The sequence below is a fragment of the Rhea pennata genome, chromosome 14 (genome assembly GCF_028389875.1).
Source record: "Rhea pennata isolate bPtePen1 chromosome 14, bPtePen1.pri, whole genome shotgun sequence".
NCBI classification, from domain to species: domain Eukaryota; kingdom Metazoa; phylum Chordata; class Aves; order Rheiformes; family Rheidae; genus Rhea; species Rhea pennata.
In genome coordinates, this window is record NC_084676.1 from 418,113 (window position 1) to 445,872 (window position 27,760).

Genomic DNA, 27,760 nt, shown 5'->3' on the forward strand with positions numbered 1-27,760 from the left:
ACTAGTATCAAGGAGGTAGTTTAATACTCATGCTTTTGGCACCACATTAAGTGCCAACAAAATTCATAAGGAGAGGTAGCGGTGTACTTAAATTTATACCAGAATTCCACTCCAAACAAATTGTAAGCTGTGTCCAAAAACTGATTAAGTTTAGAAGGCAATCAAGCAACTATTTTACAGCAAGGACAAAACTACCTTATCTCTCAGAATGTAACCACTGGTGGAAATGTCTCCAAACACTCAAAAGAGCCATATCTTAACTTCTGCTTTACTCAGAAGTAAGAAAAAGCCTGCTGGTCTCTTCCCTTAATACCCACATGCATGCTTCAGCTTGCGATTGCTTCTATTTTCATTAGATATTTTTAAATAGCAATTCTAGAAAAGATTCAATACAGCAAATTTAAATTTCATCTTACAGATCTTATACAACTGATTTATAAAGAACCCATTTAATCTGTTTTTCCAAATGACAGCCTAGTGATTGCCATAAGCACGCACCAAGCTAGGAAGTTGGAAGACTTGGGTTCTACACCCTGCTCTGCAAACCAAGATGAACTTAGCATCCTCTTTTCACTGCCTTCATCTGTAAAATGGGGACAGAACTCTTTGTAAAATACTTGGAGTTCTAAGGTAAGAAATGCAATATATTTTTCAGCGAAGTTAAGCTAAAATATATTAGTCCTTTCATTCTCCAGATAAATACTTCATTATAGTCTTCTTCCTGCTCTTCCCTGATGATTTTCCTTTCTATTTAAACTGCCATTTTGACTAATCCAATTATTTTAGCATATTAAAGTCAAACTAATACAAGGATACAAAAACTAAATATCACTGCACACATGCAGCACAGCTTACAGAATATTGTACCATTATTTTTATGGCTTCAAACGTGGAGAAAAGAGCACAGATCAAGGCAGCATGGCAAACACTCACTTTATTTAATTCTCCCTTCTAGTTCTCACTAATTCCACTCACCGGTAGTAGCTAAAGGCAAACTACCAAATCAGTGACTCATGACAAGACCACAGTCCAAACAGTCATTGGGTTTTCAAAGCAGTGTTGCTGAAGAATTGCAATGTTCCATCCCAGAAGTTTAATTGCCTTTTTCTTTCTTTTTTTTTTTTCTTTTTTTTTTTGAACAAAAGAACATGAGCAACAGGTGCTTCTTTAGTTCTCATGCATACACAAGAAAATTGAAAAGAAAATTCACTCTTGGTCCTCACAGCCATTCCCATAAACTAGCAAGGCACCACAGACGTGAGGCACATCTTTCCCAGCCACATTTCTCCTGCGGGTTGCTTTCCACAACCAGAAACACACAACACAAGAAATCCCCAGCCAATTTCAGCTTCAGAGATTCAGCCAACTCCTCTCTAAAAGTATTCTGAAAGTCTCCAAGTCTTCAAAATCCATTTTTTTGATGATTTATTTAAAATAAGAAAGCTCTTCTCAGTTTTTTCAAACGAGTAATTTTACATTAAGAGTTCTTCGTAAACCTTCTTGTATTTGGTCCTCAGTGCTAGACTATTATAAATAATTCTGGAAGTATTACCTTTCATAATACTTGCTATTGGTCAAAGAATCAACTTAGTGCTCAGCAGACACCGGTTCTTTGCCTCCTTCAAATAATGAGGAGGGTTCAAAAGGAATAAGCTTCCAAAGCAGAACTCTGCCATTCTGATCTTGTTAAACTATAAATATTCAGATATATTCTGCTTTACATCACTTTCCAGGTTTTATAACTAACAAAGAATGTTCCTTATTTAGGATGCACTAACATGTGAATGGGCAGACATGAAGGACATCACAGGCCCTGGAGACTCGCAGATTACTTCTATGCTATCCTACCTGCAAACAAGCCTTCCAGATGCCCAGAACCAGGATGCACTTGAACACATAATCTCATATCGTTGTTTATTCAGAATACCAATCAAGCAAGGAACGTTCACACACTGCCTGATCATTAGATGTCAAGCATCCTGACATTAACATAAGCTACAGTTTTAACTTGAGTTAGATGGTCATGAACAAAGTGCACCACACACATAAGTCTGCACCAGTTTAATTACATTTTAGTTCAGATAAGACCTGTCATTTCAGGATGGTTAGGCAAAAGACACTCAATGGAAGACAATTTAGGACTCAATGGAAGCAAATTTAGACATGGAAGGAATGAATGCTGGCTCCCCTCCTTCCATTCCTTCAGAAGAAAAGAGATAAATTGTTCAAGCCCTCAAAGAAAAAAATGGCATGCACCACATGGGCTGCATCTTCTTTCTCCTGCACAAGCATGCAGGAGTACAAAAGCGTGGACTTACAATAAGCTTCAGGTGCTAGACACTTCCTCCTTATTTCCACTAAGCCTACAAAAGGGCTGATGATGGTGGCTCAGATTTTAACTCTTCCATCTAATAGGAGAAACTAAGGAAATAAAATGCACCCTTTGCTCCACGACGAGTGGCCAAGAGTAACAGATAAAAGTCTTAACTCATCTGCTTTCCCTAAGCTGCAGTAGATGCAAGTTTACATACCCAACAGTGCACCGTTTTGGTTGGGCTAAGGCTCCAGTCCCTCCCCCACACCCTTCCCAGAAAACTCTCTGCAAGAGAGGTCTGGAGGATCAAAGAAAGACTCCTGCATTATCCTCTTCCATTTCTTCTGGAGAGAGGTATGTTAGGTAAGAAATATTTCTCCTCTATAAAACTACACATAATCAGGAATATACAGAGCCTGGAAACCCTACATCCTTCCTACTAAGTCCAAGACAGCAATATTAGGGTCTGGAGACATTATTAGTCCTTAAAGGTAGAGATGAGGAGTCTGCTCGGTAGAGGAGCTCGCCTCCCCCTCCAGAGCAGGTTCAAAGTGGAAAGCACTCCTAGAGGTCAGGAGGAAGCAGAATGGGAGACATTTTTTTCCAGCCCATTTTCTCCACGTTTTCTCCAGCCCGTTTTCACCACATGCAAAAGAAGGCAGCGTCGAGCGGCCGCCCCGGGAGGGTGCAGGCGAGGCGGCCACCACCCTCCTCCCCCAGGCCCGATGGGAGGCGTGGTGATGCCCAGCCCCCCTCCCGGCCGGCCCGCCACTGCGAAAAGGCCCTCGGCCCCCGGCCGCCCGGGGCAGCCGGGACCCGCCCCCGCGGCTCCGGGGCTGCCGCGCCGCACACGCCCATGGCCGCGGGAAGGCCCCGGGCCGCCGGCGCGCCAGGCACGGAAGGGGGTGTGGTGAGGGCCGCGACCCCCGCGCCGGCGCCGGGCCGAGCGCCTCGCCGGCGGCAGCAAAGCCCCGACGAAGAGCGGCAGCGCGCCAGCCGCGGCTGCCCGCGGGGCCTGTCAGGAAGCGGCGGCCAGGCCCGGCTGTAGAGTCGCTCACCTCGGACACCTCGTCCTCGTCGCTGCCGGAGCCGCCGCCCCCGCTCCTCAGCACGGCGGCCGCCAGCTTGAAGTCGAGGGCGGCCTCGCCGGCACCGGGCGCGCCGGGCCCTCCCGGCCCGCCGGGCCCGGCCTCCCCGAAGAGGCGCACGGCCCGCAGCCCCAGCGGGGAGGGCCCGGCCGCGGCGGGCGGCTCGGCGGCGGGCGGCGCGCGGGGAGCGACCGAGTCTATCTCCTCGTCGCCGACAGGGGCGGCGGTGCCGTCCGTGAGCATCGCGCTGATCCGGGGCCGCCGCCGCTCGCAGAGCCCAGCCGTCTCCGTCCCCTCACAGCACCCGCAGCAGCGCCACTAACTTCTCACACCCTACCCGGGCCGCGGGCGCCGCGCCGCCCACCCCGCACGCTTCCCCGGCTCCTATTGGCCGAGCTCGCCCGACGGCGAAACGCTACTGGGCGTAGCGCCCGCCACTCAAAGGCTCGTCACTCGTTCCCAGCATGCTGCCTTGAGAGCACACGCCGAGGCGGTTTGTGCTCCCCGCCCCGCCCAGTTCTCGCTGCCTTGCTTCCTGAACTTTTCGGGAGCTGATTGGCCACTTAGAACATCAGTCTTGTGCCTGGCCGGAGTTATGGATGTCTATTGGGCGAGCGGGCCGTCGATCAAAGCTAATATGCAAGTCTCGGACCCTGATTGCCCAGAAGGGACATCACTCGCAACGCACGGCGTCTGCCGCCGCCTGATTGGTCTCCCCTCCCCTTCGAATCCTTCTGAAGGTCTCCGTCAGCGCGAGAGGATGTCACACGCCCGTCCGTCCCGAGTCCCGATTGGAGAAGCGGCTGTCTATCAAGGCTCCAGCCCTCCCCCTCACTTCCCGCCCCGCCACCCCGAACGCAGGTCATGATTGGCTGAGCGGGCCGTCGCTCCGGCCACCTGCCGTCCCGGATACCTCCCCGCACGCAGTGAGGCCAGTAGCGAGCCCACGTGGCCGCTGTCACCGGCGCGCACGTGTCCGGCGGGGCGGGGCCGCGCGCGCCCTTTTCCCACGAGCGTCCCCGCCGCTGCCTGGGCCCGCAGCGATGCGCTCTGCGTGGCGGCGGGCAGAGCTGCGTCCCGCAGCCGCGGGACCTTTTCCAGCGGGTTGAAGGCCTGGCTCTGGCTTTAGCTGCCGCGTAGGCCGGCCTCAGGCCTCCCCCCCCCTTGCCAGGGCGAGCAGGAGCTGTGAGCGATGCCAGCCTGGGCTTGGCTTCAGCACCCGCTCACCTTGCACGTACTTGTAGGTCTCTGCATTGCCCCGTTGCAATGACAGGCAAATCCCAGAGGGTATTTAGCTTTCCAAGACATGCCGCCCACACCCTGTGAAGGCAGGCCGGCAGCCACAGCAGGCTCTAGCACCCGCTGGGGCGCTGCTCCATGCCTTCCCAAGGCTCCAAAGCCTTTTGTGGCCTGGACTTGGGCTGTCCTGGCTGCAGCAGCCAGCCCCAAGCCACTCTGCCCTGCTTCCAGCACGGACCCGCCAGCGCCGCTCTCTGCGAAGTCCTCCCCACCCCTTCTCCCCAAGCAAAGCTGGCTCAGCCGAGGCACGTTTAACAGTGGGCTTTGCAAACCTGTCCAGCCTGGCAGAACGGGGCTAGGGAGGGTTGGCCTGCGGCCATGCCAGTAGGCCTGAGGCCATGGTGACAGGCAGCTGGGAGTGGTGGAAGGGAGTAACTTTGCCCTTGTTAGGCACAGTGCGTCTCCCCACGGTGCTAAAGTCCAGCCCCGTGGCTTGCCTTGGCACGTGGGGCCCTGGGTGCTTCAAAGGCTGTGCTCAGGCCGGTGTGCTGCTGGGAGCAGTGGGGGGGGGGGGAGGTGGCCTTGCCGGCCAAGATCTGGCTCTGCGATGAGCCCGGGATCCAACAGGAGTCCCCTGGGCTGGAAAGATGGCTCAGCTCTTGGGGAGCGGGCAGCACCAACCGTGCAGCCCCAACCACATCCAGCAGCTGCACCTTGCTGCAAGAGAGGTTCCTCATCTCCAGGCCATGCCCAGGTTTTGCCCAGCCAGGATTTAGGGGGAAATCTCGGCTAACCTGACATGTTTTCCCACCTGAAGGAAGAGCCAAACAAACAGCACGAGGGCAAAGCACTATTTATTAAAGCAAACGCAAATTATCCTTAATCATCAGGGTGAGTTCTGCGATGTAATGTCACCAGCGTGCCACAGGGCTCTCGCCAGCCCTGCCCCAGCTGGGCTACACAGTGGCTCTTCTGCAGGAGGTGTGTAACCCACTTCCAGGCCGGAAGGGCTGGGCAGTGCCCTTCTCTGCTTGCTTCATCCCAGGGTGGGGAGTCCCTGAGCAGCACCAGCAATGGGCAGCCAGCCTGGGCTGCAGCTCCCGGCCCGCAGAGGGGACCCGTGAGCATGGCCCGGCTGTGCCTGTCTCACTGCCAGCCCTGGGATGTGGCTCTGGCTCCAAGCAGGAGCTGATATGGAAAAAGAAGAAGGGGCGAGCCCGCAGCACACTGTGGCTGGAGCTGGCAGGCACTGAGGGCCCCTCACTCTGGCATGCCCCATCCTCTGGGCCATCTGGGCCACCTTGCTGGGAGATGCCAAGCTGCCCCACGTCCTGTCTCACTAAGGGCTGTATCTACCCCAGAGAGAAAATTCTCCTGAGCGTCTGTCCCAGCTTCTCCCTTCATCCCAAATAACCCTCTTGGGGCAGCCCAAGCTGCTGCACTGCTGGAGACTGCTGTAGGGACACTGGTAACCAAGGTCATGGGCAAGCGATGCTTCCTGAGGACTCCTTTAGTTCTCAGGGCAGGGGCAGTTGGGCAGGAGCTGAGGGGAGGCACTGTAGGCTGGGGCAAGATACAAGGTCCTTACGTCCACACAGGTCCAGAAAGGGACAGCAACACATTGGATGTACTGGCAACCCCAAGGGCTGTTTGTGGCAGTTGTGTCGACGCTGATCGCAGCGAGCTCCCAGGTGGCAATCAAACGGAGAGCCTGTAGGCTCTCTAATGAACAGAGCCACCTGCAGAGGTGCAGCTGCTCCAGGTGCTTGGCAGCACATTGGAATTGCCGTGTGGCATCGTTAAGGAGGACACAGCATGGCAATGTCATCAGCCTCTCCTGCAAAGCCCAGCTCCGTCATGCTGGAGGGTAAGGGTGAGTGCCTGCAGGAAGGAGGGAAGCTCTCCAGCCCCTGTCCCACCCTGGCACCCTTGCACCCTTGCATCACCTTTATCCCTTGCAGCAGACAGGCAGTGGAGCTAGCTGTCTGAGAACCATTCCCTGGGTTTGGGGAGACAGGAACAGCCCTGCTGCAGACCAGGGCTGCCAGGGCTCTCCCTTCCTCAGCCTCTCAGTGTCAGGGGCTGCCAGGAGCACATTGCTGTGAGCCAGCTCCTGGTCCTGGGGGAACCCACTGGCTATGCCAGACAGGGCTAGGAGGTGCTGAACCCCTAAACCCAGCCTGCGCACTGCCATAGTGCAGGCTGAAGCTGGCACGATGCACCCATGGGGGGCTGACTCCACTCGGGCAGTCACTGCCAGGGATGGACAGGGGTTTGAGGCCAGGGGAGAGGCTTCCCTGGCAGGCTAGGGTCCTGCTGCAATGCCAGCAGGGCAGCAGTACCTGTCTGCCACAGGGCTCCACATCTCTGCTGAGCTGGCACCTGTGCCCATTGTCCCATGCCTCTCACCTTGCCATGCATCCCAGCTGCGATCCTAATTCACAGAGATGTTGATTTCTGGTCCTTGACGATGCATCAGATCAGACTGGAGGGAGAAGCGAGGCCGGGGGGGGGGGGGAATAAGTCCTGCATCACTCTCAGTCCTCGGTCTGGTGAGCCACATCCGCGCAGAGCTGGCCCATGTTGCCAGCTGTGGCTGGACCGAGCAGCTCAGTCCCAGCCAGCTGCTCATGCTTGGCTAAGCTCTGGGCCTCACCATGGCACAGGGCATGCTCTGGCCATGGTCCAGGTGTGCCAGCTTTGCTGCCAGCCCTGCTTCCTCGGCTCTTCCCCGGGCGTGAGCACCCAGTCCATTTCAGCCAGGCTCAATGCCTTGTGCTGAGGCCGTTTGCTCCTCCTGTGTCTCTGAGCTGGAGAACCTGCTGCCCTGGGCTGCAAGCCCAGGCCAGATTCTGCACCCCATGCTGATGCGAGGGGACAGCTATGAAAGAGTGGAGCCCCCAGGATGCCACCTACCTCTTCACTGTCACTTTCCTCCTTCTCCTGCTTCCTGGGCAGTTTCCCCTCGGTCTCCCTCTTGGCTGTTTCAGGCATGATGCTGTCCAGCCAACTCAGGTCGTTCAGGGAGAAGATGCACTCCAGCCCCTTACGGATCCCCACCAGGGCCAGCAGCTGAGGACAGGGCAAAGTCAGCATGTGAGCATCATGCAGTGCTCGGGGCCAGAGTAGAGGCAGCGTGGTGCTGCCTGCATGGGTGCAGGGCTCTGCTCTGACACCCCATCATCCCCTGGCCACCTTCCAGGGAACCACCAGAGGTGACGTTTCACCTGTCACTGCCTCAGTGAGGGGGCTGCACTCATAGAGTGTCTCCAAAGTGGTGATGGTTCAGTGCTGACCTTGGGAAAGCCAGGCTGGTGGCAATGCTGTGCCACAGCCCAGCATCCTACAGGGAGCCTAAATACCCTTGGGAGGTCTCAACACTCCCATACATAGTCCGCCAGGACATGCACTCTCGGGTGCAGGTGACATCCTATGGCCCTGGCTGGTGGGCCTGCTTCCTTGCACCTGGGGAACCTTAGGCAATGTGAACACAAGAACACAGGAGGTGCACAGGGGAGGGCTCGACAGTGTCCCAGGTGCATTTGGGCACTATGTCTAGCCCAGCACAGGGCTGGGAAGGACTCTGAATCACAGGTGGCCTGTGGCTTTGTCTCTGGCCAGTGACAGGGTAGACGGCACTGATCCATTAAAAGGGACCTCTTACCATCACTGGGAAAATAATAGCAGCTACGGTGGATTTGAGGACCCAGAGCACAGCCAGGCATAGCACCTGGATGAAGGTGAAGAGATGCACTCGACGCAGAGGCACATGGCGGAGGTAGGAGAGGTCTGGCTGGTGCTTGGCCGGCATCAGGAGCAGTTGCACTCGTTCCATGAACTGCCATGAGAAGACAGCAAACTTAGCATGCGTGGCTTGGTAGCTGCCACCTGCCTTCCCGTTGCAGCCACCCATCGCTTGGTCACCAGGTGGGTGATTGCTTGTATGGAGCTGGGAGACCCGTGTGGGCCGCATGCAACCAAGGGAGGCTGAGTCAGGGATTCCTCATGGGGCCAGCTTTGTGTGCTGCTGTTCTCGAGATCTGCAGTGGATGAGTTTATCTGATCAGTGCTGTAAAACCAGGGTCCTCTTGCATAGACCCACAATGAAGGAGCCACTGCCCTGAGCCAGGGAAACTCTCCCTGGGCAGACATCTGAAGGATCTCAAGCTAGATCCAAACTGTAATCAAGTGCTGATAAACACATGATTTATGCAGCACAGACTATTTGCCCCCATGGATTTCTTAGTAGAGGAGCAGAGCTGGCGCATCATTAGCAATGCCAGGATCAAACGACCAGCAAGATCCCCAGCTCTGCCTTGCCTGTAGTTCCCAGATGCAGCACAGGACACCTCTATGGTTGCAGGGACCAGGTCTGGGTAATCCCTTAGTCCCTCCATATTTCCCAATACGCCCAATCAATTTAGGGCTCACTCATACTCCCTAGAAAGCTGGACACCTTCATTTCCCTTTCCCTGCCCCAGAAATGTCCCTCTGCCCCTTGTTGTCCTGGACTTCTGGGTGGGCATAGCAGTGGCATGCTGCACATCCCTCAGATCTAGAGTCCAAGCTTTGTGCCATGCTATGTGGCTAGAGCTGGTGCTGAGCAAAACCCCTTCATCCCCCAGACGTTGCCCTGCATAGTCTGGCAGCACACTCCGCGCACCCCTCACTCACCTGGATGCTGTTCAGAGCCACCACCCCCATGTGCAGAAAGACCCCATACAGCACCGGCATAGGGATATACTGCAAAACATCAAGGTGATGTGTCAGAAGGGTGCAGTTTCCCGTGGGAATTGCACTCACTGAGCTTCATCTCCTGTAAGAACAGTCTGCAGAGGTGGCTGCATCATATGCTCACTTAATTTCTAATGGTGCTGTTTCATTTCACAGCTTTTGGCACCTACTTGTCCTGCTTTCTAGCACATGGTGGAAGCAAGCCAGAGGTGGAAGACAAAATACCAGCCCATATGGAGATGTGTCTTTTGGCTTAGGATTTATAAAAACCAGGGTCCCCAGCAGAGCAAAAACAGGCTTTCCCCTGACATGGGTGACACAAGGGCCATGATTGAGCCATAGGCAGCAGGCAGCTTGGTGAAGCAGCACCAGGGCACAGTGCTCTGTGAATCCCTTGGCACTGACAGCCAGCAGAGGTGTCCTGGGCCAGCCTGGAGCAGAGTCCTGCTATACCTGCTCACAGCTTTTATTTTTATCTCCTTTATTGCAACCACATTTCCTAATGTGTGACCAGGTTCCCACCATCTGTGTTGTTCAGCATGATATATTTTTCCGCAAAGCCTGGTCAGGTGAGGATGGATCTCGTGGGTCACTGTGCTGCTCCCCATGGACTCACCATTCCTGCAACCTTCTGGGGATTCAGGGAGGGCCTGAGATTGGGGTCAACTTTTCTGGCATGATGAAGGCATCATCAACAGTTTTAGAGGAAGAATTAACCAGCACCCCTGGCTGGGGAGATGATTGTGTGGTGGTCCCCAATGACCACAGAGAAGACAGACCAGCTCACAGGGGGGAGCAGGAGGTGGGAAACAGGGTAATGATGCACAGAGTGAGCCCAGCTGTGTCTGGGGATATAGGACTTGCACAGAGATGCTCGTGCTGGCTGTGGCCCTGGGGCTGGAGGGGCCAACAGGCCTAGTGGAAAGAGGTAGCACAGCCCCAACACACGTCAGCAGCACATCGGGTGCACAGGCCATAGCTGCTGCATTCAGGCAGTACCCTTTGGCCTTTGCTGAACTGCCTTCCCATGCAGTGGGAGGCTCCCTATTTGCCAGCCGGTGTTTTCCAATGACAGATCAATTTAATGGGCAAAGGTTGCAGCTGGAAGGATATCCAAGTTGCAAAACATTGGCCCCGTGGGCCCCAGCCTTGCTTGGTAAGGCACTCTCCCTCCCGCCTGCCCTCCTCACCTCTTTTCTGGAAAAGGTGCAAACATATTTTAAGGCCAAAAATGCAAAAAAAAGTTTCTGTACCTTGAGAATGGGTGCCATAAACACGGACACTCCTGTCAGGATGAAGACCACCAAGCCAGTCAGCCTCTGCTCCCTGTGGGCAACAGTGCATGGATTACAGAGGTCTGAAAAGTGCAGGATGCTCCAGGCTCCCCACAGCCTTCCAGAAGATACGTTGTGTCTCTGTTGTGCCCTGCAGCCCCTGCCTGTCCTTGTGGTGGCCAAGCCACAGTAGTGCCTGAGCTTCCTCTCCAAGGCCCTGCTGGGGCCTCTTTTCTGCTTTGGACGTAATGCTATGTTAAATCCCCAGGCAATATCACCCCAGCCTTTACAAGGCCTTTATCCAGCTGCTGAACCTCTCCAGGTTGGCTGAAGGTGGCCAGGAGCTGCAACAGCTCCAGGACACCACACTGAGCAGTAGAAAGGAACATTTTCCTGTGGGAATTGTGCAGCTTCCCCAAAGGAGAACAAATGGGCAGCCCTAAGCCCAGGGCTAAGGACCTGCTGTATGCTGGACCCAGTCTGCTTGTGACGGTGAGCATGTGCCCATCCTTCAACTCCCTGCAGAGTCCCTGGCAGGAGAGGTCTCAGATAGCAGCCCAAAGCGGGTAGGCTCCCACCCAGAGGAGCTCACTGCAGGACCAAAGGGTAATAATACCTGATGCCCAGGAACTTGGGCTGCTCGCCTGGAGCTGACGTGGTACTCTCCTTCTTGAGACTCTCCATGTGCGCCAGGGAGATGACCGTGGCAGACACATACCAAGGAAGGCCCACCACAGAAGTGACAATCATGAGGAGGGAGACACAGAAAAGGTCCAGGTGAAAGCCTGCCCCTTTCTGCAACAAGAGAGACAACAGGACTTAGGGGGTGAGCCATGGACCAGGGCATTGGTTTACCACTGAAGGGGCCTTTACAGCATGCTGGGAGCAGGATGCCGTCCCAGAGGATGTCATGTGCAAAGGGGGTCCCTGCTAGCCAGCAGTCCAGGCTCTCATGTCAGAGTTGAGGAAGCCAGGGTGAGGTGCTGGCAAGGCCAGTGAGGGGGTAGTCATCAGGGAAAGCCCCTCAATTCTGGCATGAGCTTCATCCCTTGGCTCAATGGAGCTGCATCTGTGCCCAGGAGCTCATGCTGCCAAGACAAGCCATATGTCCTGGGACAGACACAGTTGGGGAAGCCCTGCCATGCACCTGCCTAACTCTGAAAGCATTTATAAATCTGATAAACCTTCAGACGGAGCTTTGAATGCCCAAAGCTCAGCCTGTGGTCCAATATCTGCTCTCCTATGGTGACCAGCCATGAAGTTGCTGCACCCTGGCCCCAGGAGCCATCCTCATCCCATAACCAGGAGGTCTGTGCAACATGCTGGCTGTGGTGGCAGGTAGTCCCTCCATCAGTCTGTTCATCCTTAAGGCAGTTGCTCTATACCCCCGATGATTTCAATTGCTCTTCCCTAACTCCACAACATCTCTCTGGAGCTGCAGCAAGCAGGACTGCACTCAGAGATCAAGAGGTGGGTGCCTCAATGGTTATCCCAGTGGGCTCCATCCTGCCTTCCTGACACTGCCCAGCACCAGGGCCCTGTGTTCAGAGTCAATGCTTTCCCAGCTCCCTCAACTCCTCCCTAAGTTTGGAGTTTGACTGTCCCAGGTCAGCATCCTCCACTGCCTACTCTGCGGCCAGTCTGGCCCTCTTGGTTAGGTTGCTAGGTTTCACGGGGCCCTTCTGCCTTTCCTCCCTATCAGCACAGCATCAGAGTGGGTGCCTGGGAGAGCTCAGGTCCTCCTCCAACCCCAGAGGTCCCATGGCTCATCCTCAGCTTGGGACTGGAAGTGGAGGTGCTGGAGAACACCTAGAGATGCTGGAGAATATGGCAAGAGTTTTCCTGGAGGTAGCCTGGCACCGTGCAGACCTGTCAGAAGAACTGCATTCCACCCAGGTGACAAAGCAAGGCCCATGCCACCTCCAACACAAGATGGCATCTCCTCCCTGGTGACAACTAAGGCTTTGGGGGGCATGGCCTGTCTGGTACAAGGCAGAGGCAGGCAGCTCTTATCAGGCTTCTCAGCATTCTCCTCCTCAGAGAAGGCCACCCTGGAGAGCAGAAAGGCCCCAATTGGCCCAGGCCTCTCAGGTCTTCTGCAGGATGTGGAATTCATGACCAACCTCCCTGGCACTGACCTGGGTCTCAGGTAGAAAGTGTTCCCTTCCAGGGCATCAGCCCTGAACTGCACTTCTCTGACATTCCAGCCTGCAAGGAGGTGGCTCTGGGCATGTGTTTGGGGAAGCACAAGGGGTTCCCTCACCCCTCAAGTCCTGTGGATGGGAGTTGCTCTGGCTGCCAGTTTGGGGCCACATCCTGGCCTCTTGCCAATGCTCCCAGAGCCTCAGCTGTGCATACGCAGCCTGCACAAGAGGGTAGGTAGGCCACCCAGCAGGCTGCAACCATCAGAGAAGAGGAAGGCAGATGTGTCTAATCCATCCCACCCAGTGAGAGAGGGGTTTGGAAGCAGAGGGAACCTGCAATGCGAGATCCTGGCCCTGTCAGCCTGCGTGCAATGTCTTCCCAGCCCAGTGCTCTTGGCCCCATGGCTGGAAAAGCCTCAGTCCTTAGCCCTAAACACAAGGAACGTCTCTGTCAACTCCCTAAAGGATGTAAATCTGCACTGTACTGGCCTCAGGCTGGCTGCCTCAGGGAGCTGTCTTCCAGGTGGCTGATAATGAGCACCCAGGTCAGCTGGGCAGAGGTGCCATCCTGGCCTCCGGCACAGGAAGCATCTGACAAAACAGCTAGATGCAGCAAATAAAATATCTTCCCTGGCAGCTTGTGGATGGACAGCATTGCCCAGGGGTTGGATCTGGCTGACTCGGTGGCTGCTTTGGGATGTACCTCTTCCCTTGGCACCCAACCTAGCCCAGTAGCCCAAGACTACACACAGGGTGCATTTTTTTTTGGGGGGGGGGACTGTCCCCATGTTTGGTGCTGACAGGAGCTGTGCTCTGGAATTGGGGGGTGTAAGCCACCCTACCCTGCCACTGCCATGCTTCTGGCCCCCACTCACCTGCAGCTTGTACTCCCTACGGTTGAGGATGACAGCCGTGATCTGCTGGTCCATGAAGATGAGGATGGTAACAAGGACGGCAGGCACCATAGACAACAGGCAAACCCACCAGGGGTTAGCTCCAAAGGGGGAGATGATCCAGCCCCGTGCAGGGTTTGTGGGCTGTAGGAGGGAGAAAAGGGTCACGCTGGCCACCAGGCTTATACAGGACCTCTGCCATGGAAGGGCAAAGGGACCAGCTCCAGCTTGGTGCCCAGGCTGGAGCAATGTGAGTGCCCAAAGGTGCTCCTTCCAAGGAAGCACGACACATCCAGCCACCCCTGCGTGGATGTCCCAGTTCCTGCCAGAGAAGGGGGCTATTCCTTGGCACCATCTGGGCTCCTGGCCGACAGCCAGGCACATCTACAGTACATGCCCTCCTAAGGCTCTTGCAGGGCTGGATGAACTGCAGGGGCAGCAGCTGCACCAAAGCTGGAGGAGGAGGCAATGCATATGGGTAATGGTGAGTTGTGGGTGCCCAGAGCCTGGAGGAGGTGACAGCATATGCGGACAACAGCCCAGCTTGTGGGAAGGAACCTGAGCTGCCAAATCCTCTCCCCACCAAGCCCCAGGTGTGGGTAGCCCAAGCCCAGACTTGAGTTTGTGCCTCCAGCTCCTGTGTGAGCTGTGGCATTACCCTAGCAATGATGCAGGTGGCTAGTTCAGGACCAGGCTGGGCTATTTATAAACCACAGGATCAGCTGAGGCTTGAACCTTTCTCATCCACAGCAGTGTGGCCTGTATTGGCATTGGGTTGAAAGGCTACAAGCCTGCCCTGCACTAGGACTGTGCCGATGGAAGAAGGTTGCCAGGAGCAATGTTGAGCAGCCTGCTCTGAGAACACAGACCTGTTCCCGGGCAAAGCCCGTGATGCTCAGCTAGGGCATGTTGGCCTGACAGTGCAGTGAGGTTCAGGGGTGACGGGCTGAGTGTGCCGTGCTCAGCCAGCACGTTCATGAGGGAGAGACAAGGAGATAAATTATTGGAGATATCGGCACAGAAAGTCCTCATCAGCCCTGGGCATTACCAGGCTGCCCAGCTGGCCAGAGCAAGGTTAGTACATTACAGTGTTTGTGATGCTGGCCAGTCCCTACTGCCTTGCACCCAGAGCCAGCTGGGACAGGAGCGTTCACTTCCCACTGTGGGGAGATGCCAGCTCTCCAGGACAGCCTGCTGTCTCCTCTCTCCTCTAAGATCTCCACAGTGGGTTAGATGATGCCAAAGCCAGTTTACAAGCAGAGGAGGTGAGGTGGTGGCCTCCCGCCGGCATGGGTGAGCCCTTGCCATCCTGCTCTCACAGCTTGCATGGGACCTGTCTGGGCTGGCCCAGTGGTAGGCGAGTTGGAGCGAAGGCCTTTCTTCTTGTGCAGCTCCTTCCTCCTCTGGGAGATACTCAGAGGTCTTGTCCCAGCATTTAGAGTGGCCTCCAGCCCTGTCGGCTTCAAGTGGCATCTGCCTGAGCCACTGCTGCTTTGGAGCTCATCTGCCAAGAGCGTAGCTCCACTTGAGTCTGTTCAGACAAGAGTGTGTCCACAGGAGTGCACCCAAGACCAGGCTTTCCCTGTCCTGGGTACATATTTCTGAAAGCACTTTCTATACACTTCTCCCTTCCCCAGACCCCTTGAGAGTCTGCGGCTCCCCACCTAGCCCGTCACCTTCAGCTCACTGGGGACAAGGAGCTTGGGGGTCTCCAGGCCAAGGACCGCATCAATGGCACAGAAGATGAGGCTCGCCAAGATGACGGAGAAGTCGCTCACCAGCTTCCTAAGCTGAAGAAAAGCAGATAAACTTAGCATGTGGTTGGCCAGGAAGCTTTTCCCAGGAAGCCTGAGGCTGGGAGAGGGGTTATGTAGGTACCCCAGAAACACTCCCAGCTCCTGTGGATGTCCAGGTCAAGCTAGAGAGCAGAAACTGAGGTTCCTAGAAGGCTGGGCTGCACAGGATGCCCAGATTTTGTCCCAGAGCAACACTCCTGCCCTCCAGAGCTTGTGGCTGGGTCTTAGTCCTTGGGGTGCAGAGCTGGGGGAGCTTCTTTGCCCTGCTTCCCCACCAGTGACAAAAGCCAGAATGGGGCAGAAACACTCACCATCGAGGGAAAGTAACGGCTGGTCTTGAAGCACTTGATCATTGTGGAACACAGGAAGGTGCCCCCAAATAGGAGGAAGGACATGAGAGTGACATCAGGCACGTAGTGGCAGCTGGTTCCCAGGAGGTGGCCTCCTTGGTTTAAACACTGGGTCCTGCTCAGCCTGGCCAGGGTGACAGCCTCTGGGCGCTGTAGGGACAGGACACCCAGAGGACATGGGGTCAGGGAGGCCAAGGGGGACCAAGGCTGGACCCCACATGCTGGAGGAAGCTGGGGGTGGCAGGCAGGTCTGGCTGGGCCCCCAGGGATGTGATGCTCTGAGCACCCTGGGGCCAGCACAGTGCATCCTGCACCTGAGGCTGCCTCCAACCTTGCTGGTTGTGGCCCCCCTCGCTCACCTCAGAAGTAGAAGAAAAGAGTCTTTACCTCCTGCAGAGTGATGGGCAAAGGGAGCAGCGTGTTGTTCCATGCTGAACCATTGCCTGAAAGAGAAGAGCAGGAGTCAGGGTCCCGGGAATTGCCGAGGGTGTGTTGCTTGAGCTACAGCCAAGCCATTGGGGTTGGCTTGCCCACATCCCTGTCAGGGCTTATCCCAGACCATCCAAACAGTATTTGGGCCTCCTCAGCAGGGCTGTTAAGGACATCTGAAAGTCTAGAATTGGTTCTGGGCAAAGACAGAGACAGCCTGGCTCACAGCGAGATGTACTGGCCTGGATGGTGCCAGGTTGGGGCTGACATCCGGGGTGAATCAGAGGGCCAAGTTCAAGGTTTCCCAGGATGCCTCCCTGGACCAGTCCCTTACAGACCCTGCAGGGCTTCCTGATCTCCATCCCTGCTCTTTGGCATTGTCTCCTCACTGCCATGTAAAAATTTTCCATCTCCAACTCTTAGCACCCATTTCCAGTTGCTCTGAAGTTTGCCAAACTTTAACACTTCAGGATCATGTTTTCCAGCCTAAATGTCTGCTGGGCTGGTAGGGTTTGGGGAAAGCTTGGCTGAAGCAGTCAGCCCACTCAGAGGTGAGGATGGCCCTGAATTCTGCCAGCAGTGGTGCTTTTGGTGCATGGTGTGAGTCCTATCTGCAGGACCACTGTAGCAGTGGGGACAGGTCTCCTCCAGCACCAGCGAAATATCCTCCGATTTCTAAATCAGGTTGTAAACTGCAGAGAAAGCCTGACCTGATGTTGCAGGGATTGCCATAGTCCGCAGCCTCCAGTGATCAAAGGCCCCACACCACTGCAAGAGCTGCACTGAGGTGTTCCCTGCTCCCATGCCTACTCTGCATCTCAGCAGTGCTGAGCCACCAGGTAGCACATTCATGAGCTGGCAGTGGGTCTGTCCACCGCCACTGATCTGCATGGGCTGTGGAGGCAGCAGAGCTACCAGACTTAGCAGTGGGGTGGCATGGAGGAAGGTGCTGGGAGCTGGATGACATGGAGCACAGTGTCTTGCAAAGCCCAGTGTGAAGCTGCTGGCTGAGGATAAAGGACAGTCTGGGGATCCTGGGGACAGGCCAGGGCCTCTACTATGCAGTGAGAGCTGAGCTCAGCAGGGAGGCTTGAGCCCAGGGCAACCAAGGGGTGCACCAAAGAAGTTGATGGATGCCTCTGCCCTGATGCCAGCCAACTGCACCCCAGGGCCCGGGAGCATGGACATGCTCAGTGTGAGTCCCTTGCATGTAGGTAGCATGAGCAGGGCCATTGCTGGTGGCAGGAAGGCAATTCCGGAGTCCCATTGGGGAAGGGCTGATCCAGACCTGCTGCAGAGGCAGAATAGAGTGATGTTTCCAAACATCTGGCCATGCTTTTGTCTTTGTCTGCATCCAGCAAGCCCCAGGGATGCCCAAGGACATCGGAGGAGCATGTGGTCCATATGTGCCCTGGCCTAGAGGAACAGCCAGCACAAGTGCTGGTGTGGCCAGGCAGGCAAAGACATGGGTTGAGCAGCCTCTCACCAATGCCTTGTTCCTCTGGTCACAAAAATTATTCATCACCCCACTTAATTCCCTCATTCCGCGCAGGAGACTGCAGCTCTCCTTGGGATTACATATTCATCCCCCAGCCAGATAAGGCCTGCACAAGGCGGAGTCATCCCACATGCTGCCCAGGAAACAAGGACATCTGCCATGCCTGGCCCAGGTCCATCACCTCCCTATGACCCTGTGCCAAAGAAGGCAATGGCACAGCCCAACAGGGTGAAAGCTTAGCCTCCATCCCACTGTTGGCACACAAAAACCAGTACAGGAACATGTCCATCCTGCAAGACTGAGCTGGCTTCAGCAAGGCTGAGGCTGGCAAGGAGGCCAGTGGCACTGGCTTGCCAGACTGCAGTAGGGAGATCTAGAACTGCCAGGACTGGTGGGAAGCCAGGCCAGAGGGCTCTCATCTTGCTACAGGCTGCAGGGTTCCAGCAAAGGGGCAAGGATGGCAGCTGAGAGGTCTTGAGCTGCTGGCCAGACCCCAGCTGGATCCAGGGCACTCACCCCCCAGGCATGACACTGATCCCACGGCTTCCCCATGCATCAAGTCCCAGGAGCCCCTACTGTGACTGATGTATTCAGAACACAGGTTGGGAGCTGCCAGCAGGAGGCATGGCTCACCTGGCCTGGACAAGTTACAGATGCAGTTGTACAGGGTGACATCTTCAGTCCGGTACTGCCAGTTGATGGGGTAGGTGTCTGCCAGGATCACCATCTTCTCCATGGAGTCATAGATGAATATCAGGCTGATGAGGGCACAGAAACCTTCTTCGGTAAAGCGGGTGAAATACTGCACCAGGTAGCTTGCTTCAGTGGCGACCAAGACCAAGCCAAAAAAGGCCACCCAGAGCCCAATCCAGAGTCGAAACTCCAAATAGTCCAGGCTGTAATCTCTGGTGGAAAAGGTTGGCCCAAACTCTCAGTACAACACACAGCCCACAGGTCACTAGCCTTGCTCACCCAGAGGCTGTGCCCCAGCCATGGCCAAGATCAGGGATTAGACTTTTGGCAGTCTAGCAGTAGGCTGGGGTTCACTAGCCTCTGGGCTGGGCACTGGATTGCGGCAGCATAGGGGAGCTATCACACCTGCTTAGTCATCCCACTGGTATGTTACTTACTCACTGAAGGAGAAGAGGAGGCGCTCAAAGACCAGCACAGGGCCAGTGCTGCTCAGGATGGTCAGAGGCTGGCCGGCAAAGAGGCAAAAGATGAATCCAGCAAAGGCAGTGCCCAGAAAGCTCTCCAGCACACCCTGAAAGGTAGAGGGAAGCAATGCCAGGACCCCAGCATGTAGTGGGGGCCAGGAGTCCCAGACCCACCAGGGAGATAGGTCACAGATGGTTCCCTGCATGTCTCCACACTGTCAGCCTGATGAAGGCCACCAGCAACAAAAGTAGCAGGAGATTGCAGCCCCACAGGCCAGGAGACAGGTCCTGAAAGGGAAAGAGAATGCAAGGAATGCAGGCCTGGTGCTGATCCCAGCTCAGAGAGCACTTGAGGGCCCACACTCCGCTCTGAGCCCATAGAGCTGGAGTTCCACAGCAGCAAGGTCAAACAGGGCTGTTCAGGTGGCTGGAGACTTACAGCTGTAGCATGGCTACAGGTGATGTCATCCTCACTACAGATGATATCATCCTGGCTACCCCTGATGTCAATGTATCTCCTCAACACCCTCATGAATGAGGGAGGGAGGAGTTTGAGTAGTCCCTGAGGAAGTGGGGCCTCCTTTTGGTGTTTAGCCGTAAAGCTGCTGCATTGAGCCCTGCTCAGCTCAGGCTCTAACCACTTGGCCTGCTGGTTACTGCACCAGCAGCCAGATTGGAGTGTGATTTCCTGATGTCATGGTGTGCTTTATGGTCAACCGCTGCACTGCAAGTCCCTCCTGCCATGTCTGAGCTCTGGTCAGAGACATCAGAGACAGCTTGACAGTGGGTTGGGGCCCTCAGCCTCATTCTACGCACTGGGGACTTATCGGGGATGTGGAGCTGTCCCAGAGGCTGTGGCTCCCCGACCCCACAGCTGGGGAGCCTCCCCTGAGCCTCCCTCCTTCACAGTCTCCTGACACTCCAGCAGGCAAGCAAGCATCCCTGCTGTCACTGTAGGGCTGGATGGCAAGCAGGAAGTAGGGATGGGCCACAGTGTGCCCTGACTCCTCACTGCCTCCCCTGGGAATAGCTACCCCAAGAAAAAGGGTAAGGAGAAGCTCTGGTGTGCAGCATCCCAACTCAGTGCTCAGGTCTGGAGAAATCAGGGAAGGATTCAGGGTTTAGGCAATGCTCAGGATGCATATGGCCAGGCCATTGCTCTATGGGTACAAATTAGAGGTGAAGTCAAATAAGACCTTGTCCAGATCAGGTCAAGCAATCAGGTGAAGTGTGTGCAGTGTTTTCCCTAGGTAACACCACCACACAGGAGGCTCCCTGCCTGGCACCCTGGTACTGGTAAATCCCACATGCTCACCCTGCAGGAAGGCTCTCACCCAGAGCAGCATCCCACAGCACACCAACCTGCATGTTAGCAGTTGCATCCCCCAGCATGCCTCCAAAGGTGATAGCATTGGTGACTGTTGCCAGGTAGATGTACAGGACCGCTGAGAGGCACTGGATGTGCAGAGCATCAGAAAAATCACTCCAGTACCAAGGTGCCTTCCTCCGAATGTCTCTGAGCAGTCCTCCAAAGAGCCTGCAGCCAGCATGGCAATTAGAAAAGTCACAAAATTAAGGCCCCAGACCAATAACTCCAGTCGGTCATATCTGCATTAGGTATAAGCCAAATCCAGTCAAAGAGAGCTGCAGAGGGAAAAGGCCAGTCCCTCCCCATGTCCAGGGCTGCAGTTTGGACTTGGTGGCCCTGGCTGACATGCCAGGGAAAGCCAGCAATCTTCCCATACTAAACCAGGACTAAGAAGGCAGCCCAAGGCATTCACCCGCTCTGTTCTGTTGCAAGAAGCAACTTGCTAGCCTGGAGCTGCTGTGTCTCCCATCAACATCAAGTCCCCGGTGCACTGACCTTCCTGTCCTCTCCAGCTCTTCACTAAAATGCAGGTGCCCTGGGCCAGGTCTCTCCTCAGCAGCTGCTGCGTTCCTGTTGCAGGGAGACTTCCACTCTTGCAGGTGCATGGAGATCCTGAGACAGAGCCAAGAGGTACCTGAACAGGCAGCTTTCAGAGCAGAGTTGTTGGGGCCTAGCTGCATCCTGGGGATGCATTCTGCAAGGGGGCAGGGAGGATGGAGAGTGGACAGAGATGCAACTGGAGTTGGTGAGACCTTGCAGATGGCCTTGCAATGAAGAGGAGGAAGAAGAGGAGGAGAAGGAGCAGGAGGAGGAGGACTTCCCTCTGCCAGCTGGCAGGTAAGCCCTTGATTAAACCTTAACAGGACCAGTTTTGGTAGAAAAGCTGGGCAGAGCAGGAGATGTCCTGCTTGGAGAATGAGATTCACATCTGCCTGCTGAAAGCCAGTGTTCATAGGGGCTCCTGCATGCATGGCACACAGGATGGTCTAGCTGTTCCTTCACTGGTGAGGGCCACGTGGGATAGCAGGACTAACAGTACCCAGGGCAGTGGCTGCAGTCAGCATCAACCAGAGTTGCAGAGAGGCTTAGCTGACAGAACTTCTCTGGTAAAGGTTGGATGCTGAGTGGCTTCTTCCTCACATTGCCCAGGACGCCAGTGTCAAGACTTCAGCAGAGTTCACTGAGTGAAACCCTTCACTGCTCCCCAGAGGGGCTGGTGAAGGCTCCTGGGAGCCCTACCTCCAGGATACCTTTTGTGTGGAGAGGGTAGGCAGTTCGGTGGAGGGATTCGGGCACTGGGGTCCCATTTCCCGGGAGGCAGCACAGTCAGCTCATCCAGGAACTCGTCAATCCCTGCAATGAGGTCTTCTCGGTGCTCAGCCTGCTGGGCAACCCTCTGGAAGAGCTGCAGGAAAGTGTGGTGGATTAGCCACTGAATCCCAGCTGCTCAGAGCCTTGCTCCCAGTGGGCAGATGTTGCTGGGAGAGGCACCCATCCAGTTCAATGAAACAGGTGCTACTAAATGGCATAGACGCATCTAAAATCTTTGGTTTTATCCTGGGCAAGGGAGGCAGCCAGCTTGCCCTTTTCCCTGCCCTCCTGCTCTAGCCTGCTGAGGAGCCTTGGGGTGCTTGGCACAGCCTCTTCCCAGCCCTGTCCCACCTGTGGGTGCCTAGGATATCCACTTCACCCAAGCTCACCTCATCTGTCAGCAGCGTGGCCACGGCCCTTCCAATCTCATGGTAGGTTTTCGCTTTGGCTCTTGGGCCCAGCAGGATGAAAAGAAACCTACAGAGAAGAAAGTAACCCATGAAGGTCCCCATCTGAGTAGACTTCTCTCCTGGGGGCGCTTCTCCTGGGGGCAGGGCACCATACTGCAGGGGTCCTGGAGACGCAGGCTCTCCAGGCCTGAGGGATTGCTAATGTTTAGCATGGTCTCCCCAGGACACAAAAAGGTGAGTGTCTACCCTGATTTGGAAAAGCCAATTGGCAGAGGAGTGGGACATATGCCCGCTGCCTGGTGTTTGGGTTCCTGTTTCACCCGGGAGACCATGGGATGCTGTGACTGCAGTCAGCTCACAGAGTCCATAGAAACGTGGGCTGCTGTGAGGAAGGGACTGGCTTTTTGGGGCACAGAAGAGGACAGATGCTTGGCTGGGGATGTCTGTGGTTTCATGCTCATGGGGATGTTCATGCTTGCAGGACACAGGAAATTAAGATTAGGAAGGAGAGTTTGCCAGTTGCATGGGAAGCAAGGTTTGGTAGGACTAAGCGGACATAGGAGGAGCTTGGAAAGAGGACTCAGAACTCTTGAGCAAATATGGCTAAAATCCCAGACCTGGGAGTGGAGCTGCAAAATAAAGCCCATAGGAGCTGAGGAAGTGGGGAGAGAAAGGAGGTGAAAATGTTAGAGAGAAAACAGAGGTCATAGACAATGACGTAAGAAGTAGACCATTCCTAGAAGCTCTACAGAGGGAGAGCCCATCCGAAATAAGCCATCCACTCCTTTGCAAAAGTGGAAAAAATGGCTACAGCCATGATACCCAGGGGCTGTGGAGTGGCTATAGTCATCATACCCAGATCAAACACCCAGAGACAGGCTAGAGAAACTGCTGCAACAGCAGGAGTAGGGCTGAAGGCAGCTCTAAAGAGCCTGCCCCAACCCTGATGTGTGGTGTCACTCTCTGCCCCAAGTGACCAGGAGGTGACAATGTCCCTCCTGAGCCCTGCCTGCCTCCTCAGTGTGCTACCTAAGGAAGTTCTCTGTTCAGAGACACTGACACTTTCCGGTTATGGCTTTAAATTAAGCATTGTTCAACAACGGAAAAACACCTCCTCCCCCTGCTCCTTCTCCCCTAGACCAGCAATGCCACAGGCTAAAATATGAAACACCCTGATAATCTGGAAAGCATCCCATCAGGCCAGCTTGACAGGAGAGGGGTAGGAGGGAGAGAGATCCCTAGAAATCTCCATCCCTTCCCAACCTCAAACAGAGGTAGGCATTGACATTCCTGGGCAGTGAGGGGACTCTGTGCAGACCCTTCTAAAGAGGACAGGGAATGCTGAGCCCAGGTGGGAGCAGCCCAAGAAACATCTCCCCCGACTGCCTAACAAGCACTGACTTTCTGCTCCAAGCCTGTCCCAGGTGCGATGGACTGGATGCTTCTAAGGAGCTGTGAAGAACAGAAAGAGAGGCAGTGAGCTGAGGCTCTGGGAATATACATACGGGCTCTGTACGTGGCTTTGGGAGTCTTAAAATTTGCTTTTAATACACAAAATCTCATCCCGTGTGGCCAAGTCTAAATAGCTATTCTGTGCTCCCAGTTTCAGAGGCAGAATAATGCAGTTGGAAGCAGAGGAGAGTGACAGTAAAAGGGGCTGCAAGGCCAGGAGCGAGGGCTGCAGGGCTGCTGGTCATGCTCAGGTCACCTGTTAGGGAGAGCAACTTCGGTGAGCGCACCGAGGACCACCGTCTCCTTGAGGCGAACAAAGGCAATCAAGGGCTTCTCCAGGAAGTCAACCTCACCAACCAGCACACTGGCTACTTCAGCCCCCGGCGGGAGCTTCTTCTTGAATTTGTTTTTCAGCTGAAACAAAATGGAAAGGAAGGACTGTGGGGGATGATACCTGCCACAGCATCATCCCATGCTGCAGCGCAGTCACTCTCCTGCTCAGTAGCTGAGGCTTAGGATGTGATGGCTGCCAGGGGACCTAGAACCCACTGGCAATGAGCACAAGCCATCACATTGTTTCTAACTTCTAACCTTGTTAGCTGCCTCATGCCTGCTTTGCCTCCCCAGCTGACTGTCTCCTGTGGAGCCCCATGGCCCTGGGGAATCCTGCCTCCCTCACAGAGAAGATGCATCAGGGGAGATTTGGTCCTGTAGAGACAGAAGCAGATTCTACTCCATAAGTGCTAGCCTAGTATCACTTCACAATAGTACTAATGCTGTCTGCAGGCAGAATTTTTCAGTTGGTTTTGGATTTTGGCCAAGTTGTTGACATATTGCTTGGAAAAATCTTTTCCCTCCACTGATAACTTGATCTTCCTGCTCAGCTCCATCTTCCCTTACCTGCTCCCTGAGAGGCGTTTCTGAGAGCTGGGCTCTGGGTTCCAACTGTTTTTTGGCCTTCTCTGCAAAGAAAAGGGACAAGCAGCAAAATACAGGTATGAGCAAATAGGCAGCAATGATATTGCTCAGCGTTTGAAGAGCAGAGGCGTAACTGGTGAGACAGCAATGTCCTGCTCCACTTAGCTCTCCCTACACCTGGCTCCATCTCAGTGAAGTTCCACACGAGACTCCACGGTCAGGGCAGGAGCAGAGCCTAGCACAGTGCCTACCTCTGCAGGAGGAGACGCCGAGCTCGGCAAGCATCCACAGCGAGGATTTGGTGGTATGGTGCCGGGGCTGGCGGAGCAGCAGGGCCACCAGGCGATCCTTCAGTTCAGGCCGCAGAGCTTGCTCCTCAGGCTGCCTGGAAAGCGCCTCGTCTGTGATGTGGAAGTGGATGATGCTGAGTCCCTCAATGGACCCACTGTCCTGCCAGGGGCTGGCACCCAGCTGTGAGCCCATGGGGGGCCGGCAGCTCGGCATGGGGCTTAGCCAGGGAAAATCCCTTTTCCTGGGCTAGCAGAGAGTCACCCCAGGTAGCTGGCTATCAAGTGGCAGTGTTTTTATTTAGGGATTTGCTGGCAACCTGGCCCCACTCCCAGGAGCAGCCCATCCCATGGGGTGACCTTAGCCTTTCTCACGTACCAATTATTTCCTTGAAACTGCGCCCATCCAGATCCAGGAGGACTGTCCCCTTCTGCAGGCACATCCTCACCTCAAAGAGGCTGTGCAGGGGGAGGACTGTAACATGGGGTATGCTCCAGCGCTCCCCTCCATCCTCCACCTTCTCCTCGAACTTTATCCACCTGCCAGGGAACATGCACTGGGTCAGCAGCATGAAACAGGTTGCTCCCAAATCCCCTGCCAGGCTGTGGGAACCAAAGGTCAGGCCCATTCTGGAGCTTGGCATTGGGTTGCACTACCCAGGAGGGGATTTGGGGGGGCAGGGAGTAGTGGTTGGATGCATGGGTGGCAGCACCATGGGGCACAGGGGGCTCTTGGGTGCTGTGCCAGGCAACAGGCACGGGCTCACATCACCAGAGCAGCCAGGCACCCTGAGTGGGCATGTTCCCACACTTCCTCTTAATCCCGCGCATTGCTTTGATCTCTTCGTTAGCAGGATTTCATGAGTCCCTTCAGTTAGCAGCACTTGCTGGAGTCAAAAGGGAAGTGTCTGGAGGCATTTGCCATGCTCAGATTGTGCCAAGTATTCAAAGGCCAGCACACACAGAGCTTCCCTTTGTGTCCACAGGCAGGCGGGCCGCTCCGAGCCGGCTGCCTGTGCTGCGAGGCAAGAACGTGCCCCAGCAGAACGGGTTCCCCCAGGGCAGGCAATGCCAGGCTGTTCCTCTGCATAGGTCAGAGGGGAGCACGCTGAATTGCTGGAGCAAGGAGAGTCATCACAGTTCAGAGCATTGCGGCTCCAGGGCCACTCTTCCCAGTTTCACCCTCCAGATGCCAGGGCAGGCCTGTGGCTGTGCTGAGAGCCCCTTGGCATACGTCCCTTTCTCCCTTCTGTGCATCTGTGCCAAGCTGTGCTTCTCGCTCCACTGGCTGGCACATGGTGGGACTGCCCGGCTGTGCTCCTTCCCATGGCAGCCCAAAGCCGGCCCTCACTGGTGAAGTCACTGCCCGGGGGTGTCCTGTGACTCCCAGGCAGCCCACTCCAAGCTGCTGTTCTCCATCAGTGCCTCCTCCCTGACACCATCCATCCCATCTCCTTCTTGCTCTTGCCTTTGGGTTGTTTCTTACTCCTGTTGCCTCCACACATTGTAGCCATTTCCAAATCCTACTCCTACTTTCTTCCTATGCCTCAGCTTTTACCACCTGGGAGACCCTGCCCTATGGCCAAGCCTTTCTTCCAGGCCTTTCTTGAATCCTTTAGATAAGAAACCAGATCATTCATCCCAGGGCTGTGTGCTGCAGGCTTCAGGATATGTCCACCAGCAATCATGAGCAGACACCCAACACCTGCTTCTGAGCTGAGATTTGTCTCTCTCTCCTTTCCCTGCACCTGGGCTATTTCAGCTCTTTGCAGAGAGCAATGCAACCCTCTTTTTTCGCCTGCTCATTTTGAGAAGGTTGCATCTATTTCTAGGGAATAACTGCCCAGTTCACGCTCAACACCCAAACTTCCCTTGCTGTTAACTCTTTGCAGGGTGCATCTTTCCCCCCAGCTCTTCCATGACATCCCCTTTTCTCTTATTTTCTCGCAGTGATCATGCTGCTATGCCTTCAGTTCTGCTTCAGCCAGGGGGCTGTGTCAGACAAGTGCTTAGACTGGGGAGAGCCGAGGAAGTGCTGTCCCCCTCCCGGCCCACAGCATCAGCACTGCAGCCTTAGAGAGGCAGAAAATGCAGAAGTAGAACTAAGGAAATATGTGTCCCAGCTCTGCGCAAACCGCCAGGTTGCTCTCTGCGGCCCTGCCTGACACCACGCTCTTGCGGGTGGCAGAAGCTTTCACATGAAATGAGTCATTTGAAATTAGGAAGAAGAATTTCCTGGAAGACACAGCCTGGATAGCAGAGGGGTTGAAGCAAACTGAGCAGTGCTGTTTTTGAGCTGAAACTGCTGTTGAGCAATTGCATTGCAGGGCAGGGAAAACCCTTCCACAACACGCCCCAACCACATAGCGTGGCGCTGCTGGAAGCACCCAACCCTCCTTGAGCACCCAATGTGGGCTCCACCAGAACCTGGACAAGGGATTTTAAAGGCTATTCAAGCTTAGGTTCCCAAGGCATCACCAGCCAGGCCAACCCTTGCAGGGAGGTACCCACCTGGCTGTCTCTCTCCACTCCAGGCCCGCTGGGCTGCTGAGCAGCTCGTTGAGCTGCACGAAGAGCAGCGGGCATCTTCTGTGAGCCACCTTGTCCTGTCGCAGGATGGCACTGACTCGCTCAGCCGCTGAGGAGACGCTCAAGGTGAAGACACTGCAGCCCAGTGCCTGGCAAAAGACCCCAGAGCTGCTGTGAGTGGGCTCTTCCAGCTGCGGGTGGTTGTCTGCCACCTGCAGAGCTGTATCAGCCTGTGTGGGCACTTCGGTTCGCATCGTGGCTAGCACCTGCTGCCCAGGACCCCCATGCGCAGGCTCTGCTGCACACCCGCCCCTCCAGAGCTGCTACCACCCGTAGGACCCTGCTCATCACGCCCTTATAACGGCCACAAGCCTGTCTGAGCTGGCTGTGAAGCAACGCCCGGAAGCCAAGGCTAAAACAGTGATATCAAAACACAGCGGTCAGCTTCACGGGCCCCAGTACATCCAGCTCCCACCGCACCTGACCGCCCTCCCCACTCAGGGTGCAAAAGCAGCTCCCAGGCTCTCCGCATGGAGCCCCTGCACCACTCCTTTCCAGTCCAGCACCA

At 55.3% G+C, this 27,760-nt stretch overlaps 2 protein-coding genes across 7 annotated transcripts in view; both read right to left on the bottom strand.

Annotated features, from left to right (window-relative positions):
* ANKHD1 (ankyrin repeat and KH domain containing 1) overlaps window positions 1-3,726 on the bottom strand; it is a 121,896-nt gene extending 118,170 nt beyond the window's left edge. For all 6 annotated transcript variants that reach the window (XM_062587499.1, XM_062587498.1, XM_062587496.1 and 3 more), the window contains exon 1: window positions 3,373-3,726. In XM_062587499.1, coding sequence (XP_062443483.1) covers window positions 3,373-3,645 — 273 coding nt within the window. In that variant the 5' untranslated portion in view covers window positions 3,646-3,726. The remainder of the gene's footprint in view (window positions 1-3,372) is intronic.
* A 3,567-nt stretch (window positions 3,727-7,293) lies between these two features.
* SLC4A9 (solute carrier family 4 member 9) lies at window positions 7,294-27,446 on the bottom strand. Its single transcript, XM_062587682.1, has 20 exons — window positions 27,175-27,446; window positions 25,043-25,203; window positions 24,628-24,777; window positions 24,359-24,420; window positions 23,715-23,872; window positions 21,986-22,073; window positions 21,536-21,690; window positions 20,781-20,897; window positions 20,279-20,453; window positions 18,890-19,023; window positions 18,393-18,664; window positions 16,220-16,275; window positions 15,794-15,982; window positions 15,363-15,476; window positions 13,669-13,830; window positions 11,266-11,444; window positions 10,629-10,701; window positions 9,316-9,384; window positions 8,306-8,479; window positions 7,294-7,713 (listed from the first exon to the last, which is right to left on the bottom strand). The coding sequence occupies exons 1-20, from the start codon at window positions 27,444-27,446 to the stop codon at window positions 7,294-7,296; spliced, it is 3,180 nt and encodes a 1,059-aa protein (XP_062443666.1).
* Between the last annotated feature and the right edge of the window lie 314 nt (window positions 27,447-27,760).

Bases quoted from the DNA above. Each gene is read 5' to 3' on its own strand.
- SLC4A9 (XM_062587682.1), bottom strand. From the start codon at position 27,446: ATGCGAACCGAAGTGCCCACACAGGCTGATACAGCTCTGCAGGTGGCA. The intron at 20,454-20,780 runs GTCAGTGCACCG...TGCTGGCTGCAG, and splicing joins GAGCTGGAGAGGACAGGAAG to GCTCTTTGGAGGACTGCTCA. The intron at 11,445-13,668 runs GTGAGTGGGGGC...CTCTTGTTGCAG, and splicing joins GTAGGGAGTACAAGCTGCAG to AAAGGGGCAGGCTTTCACCT.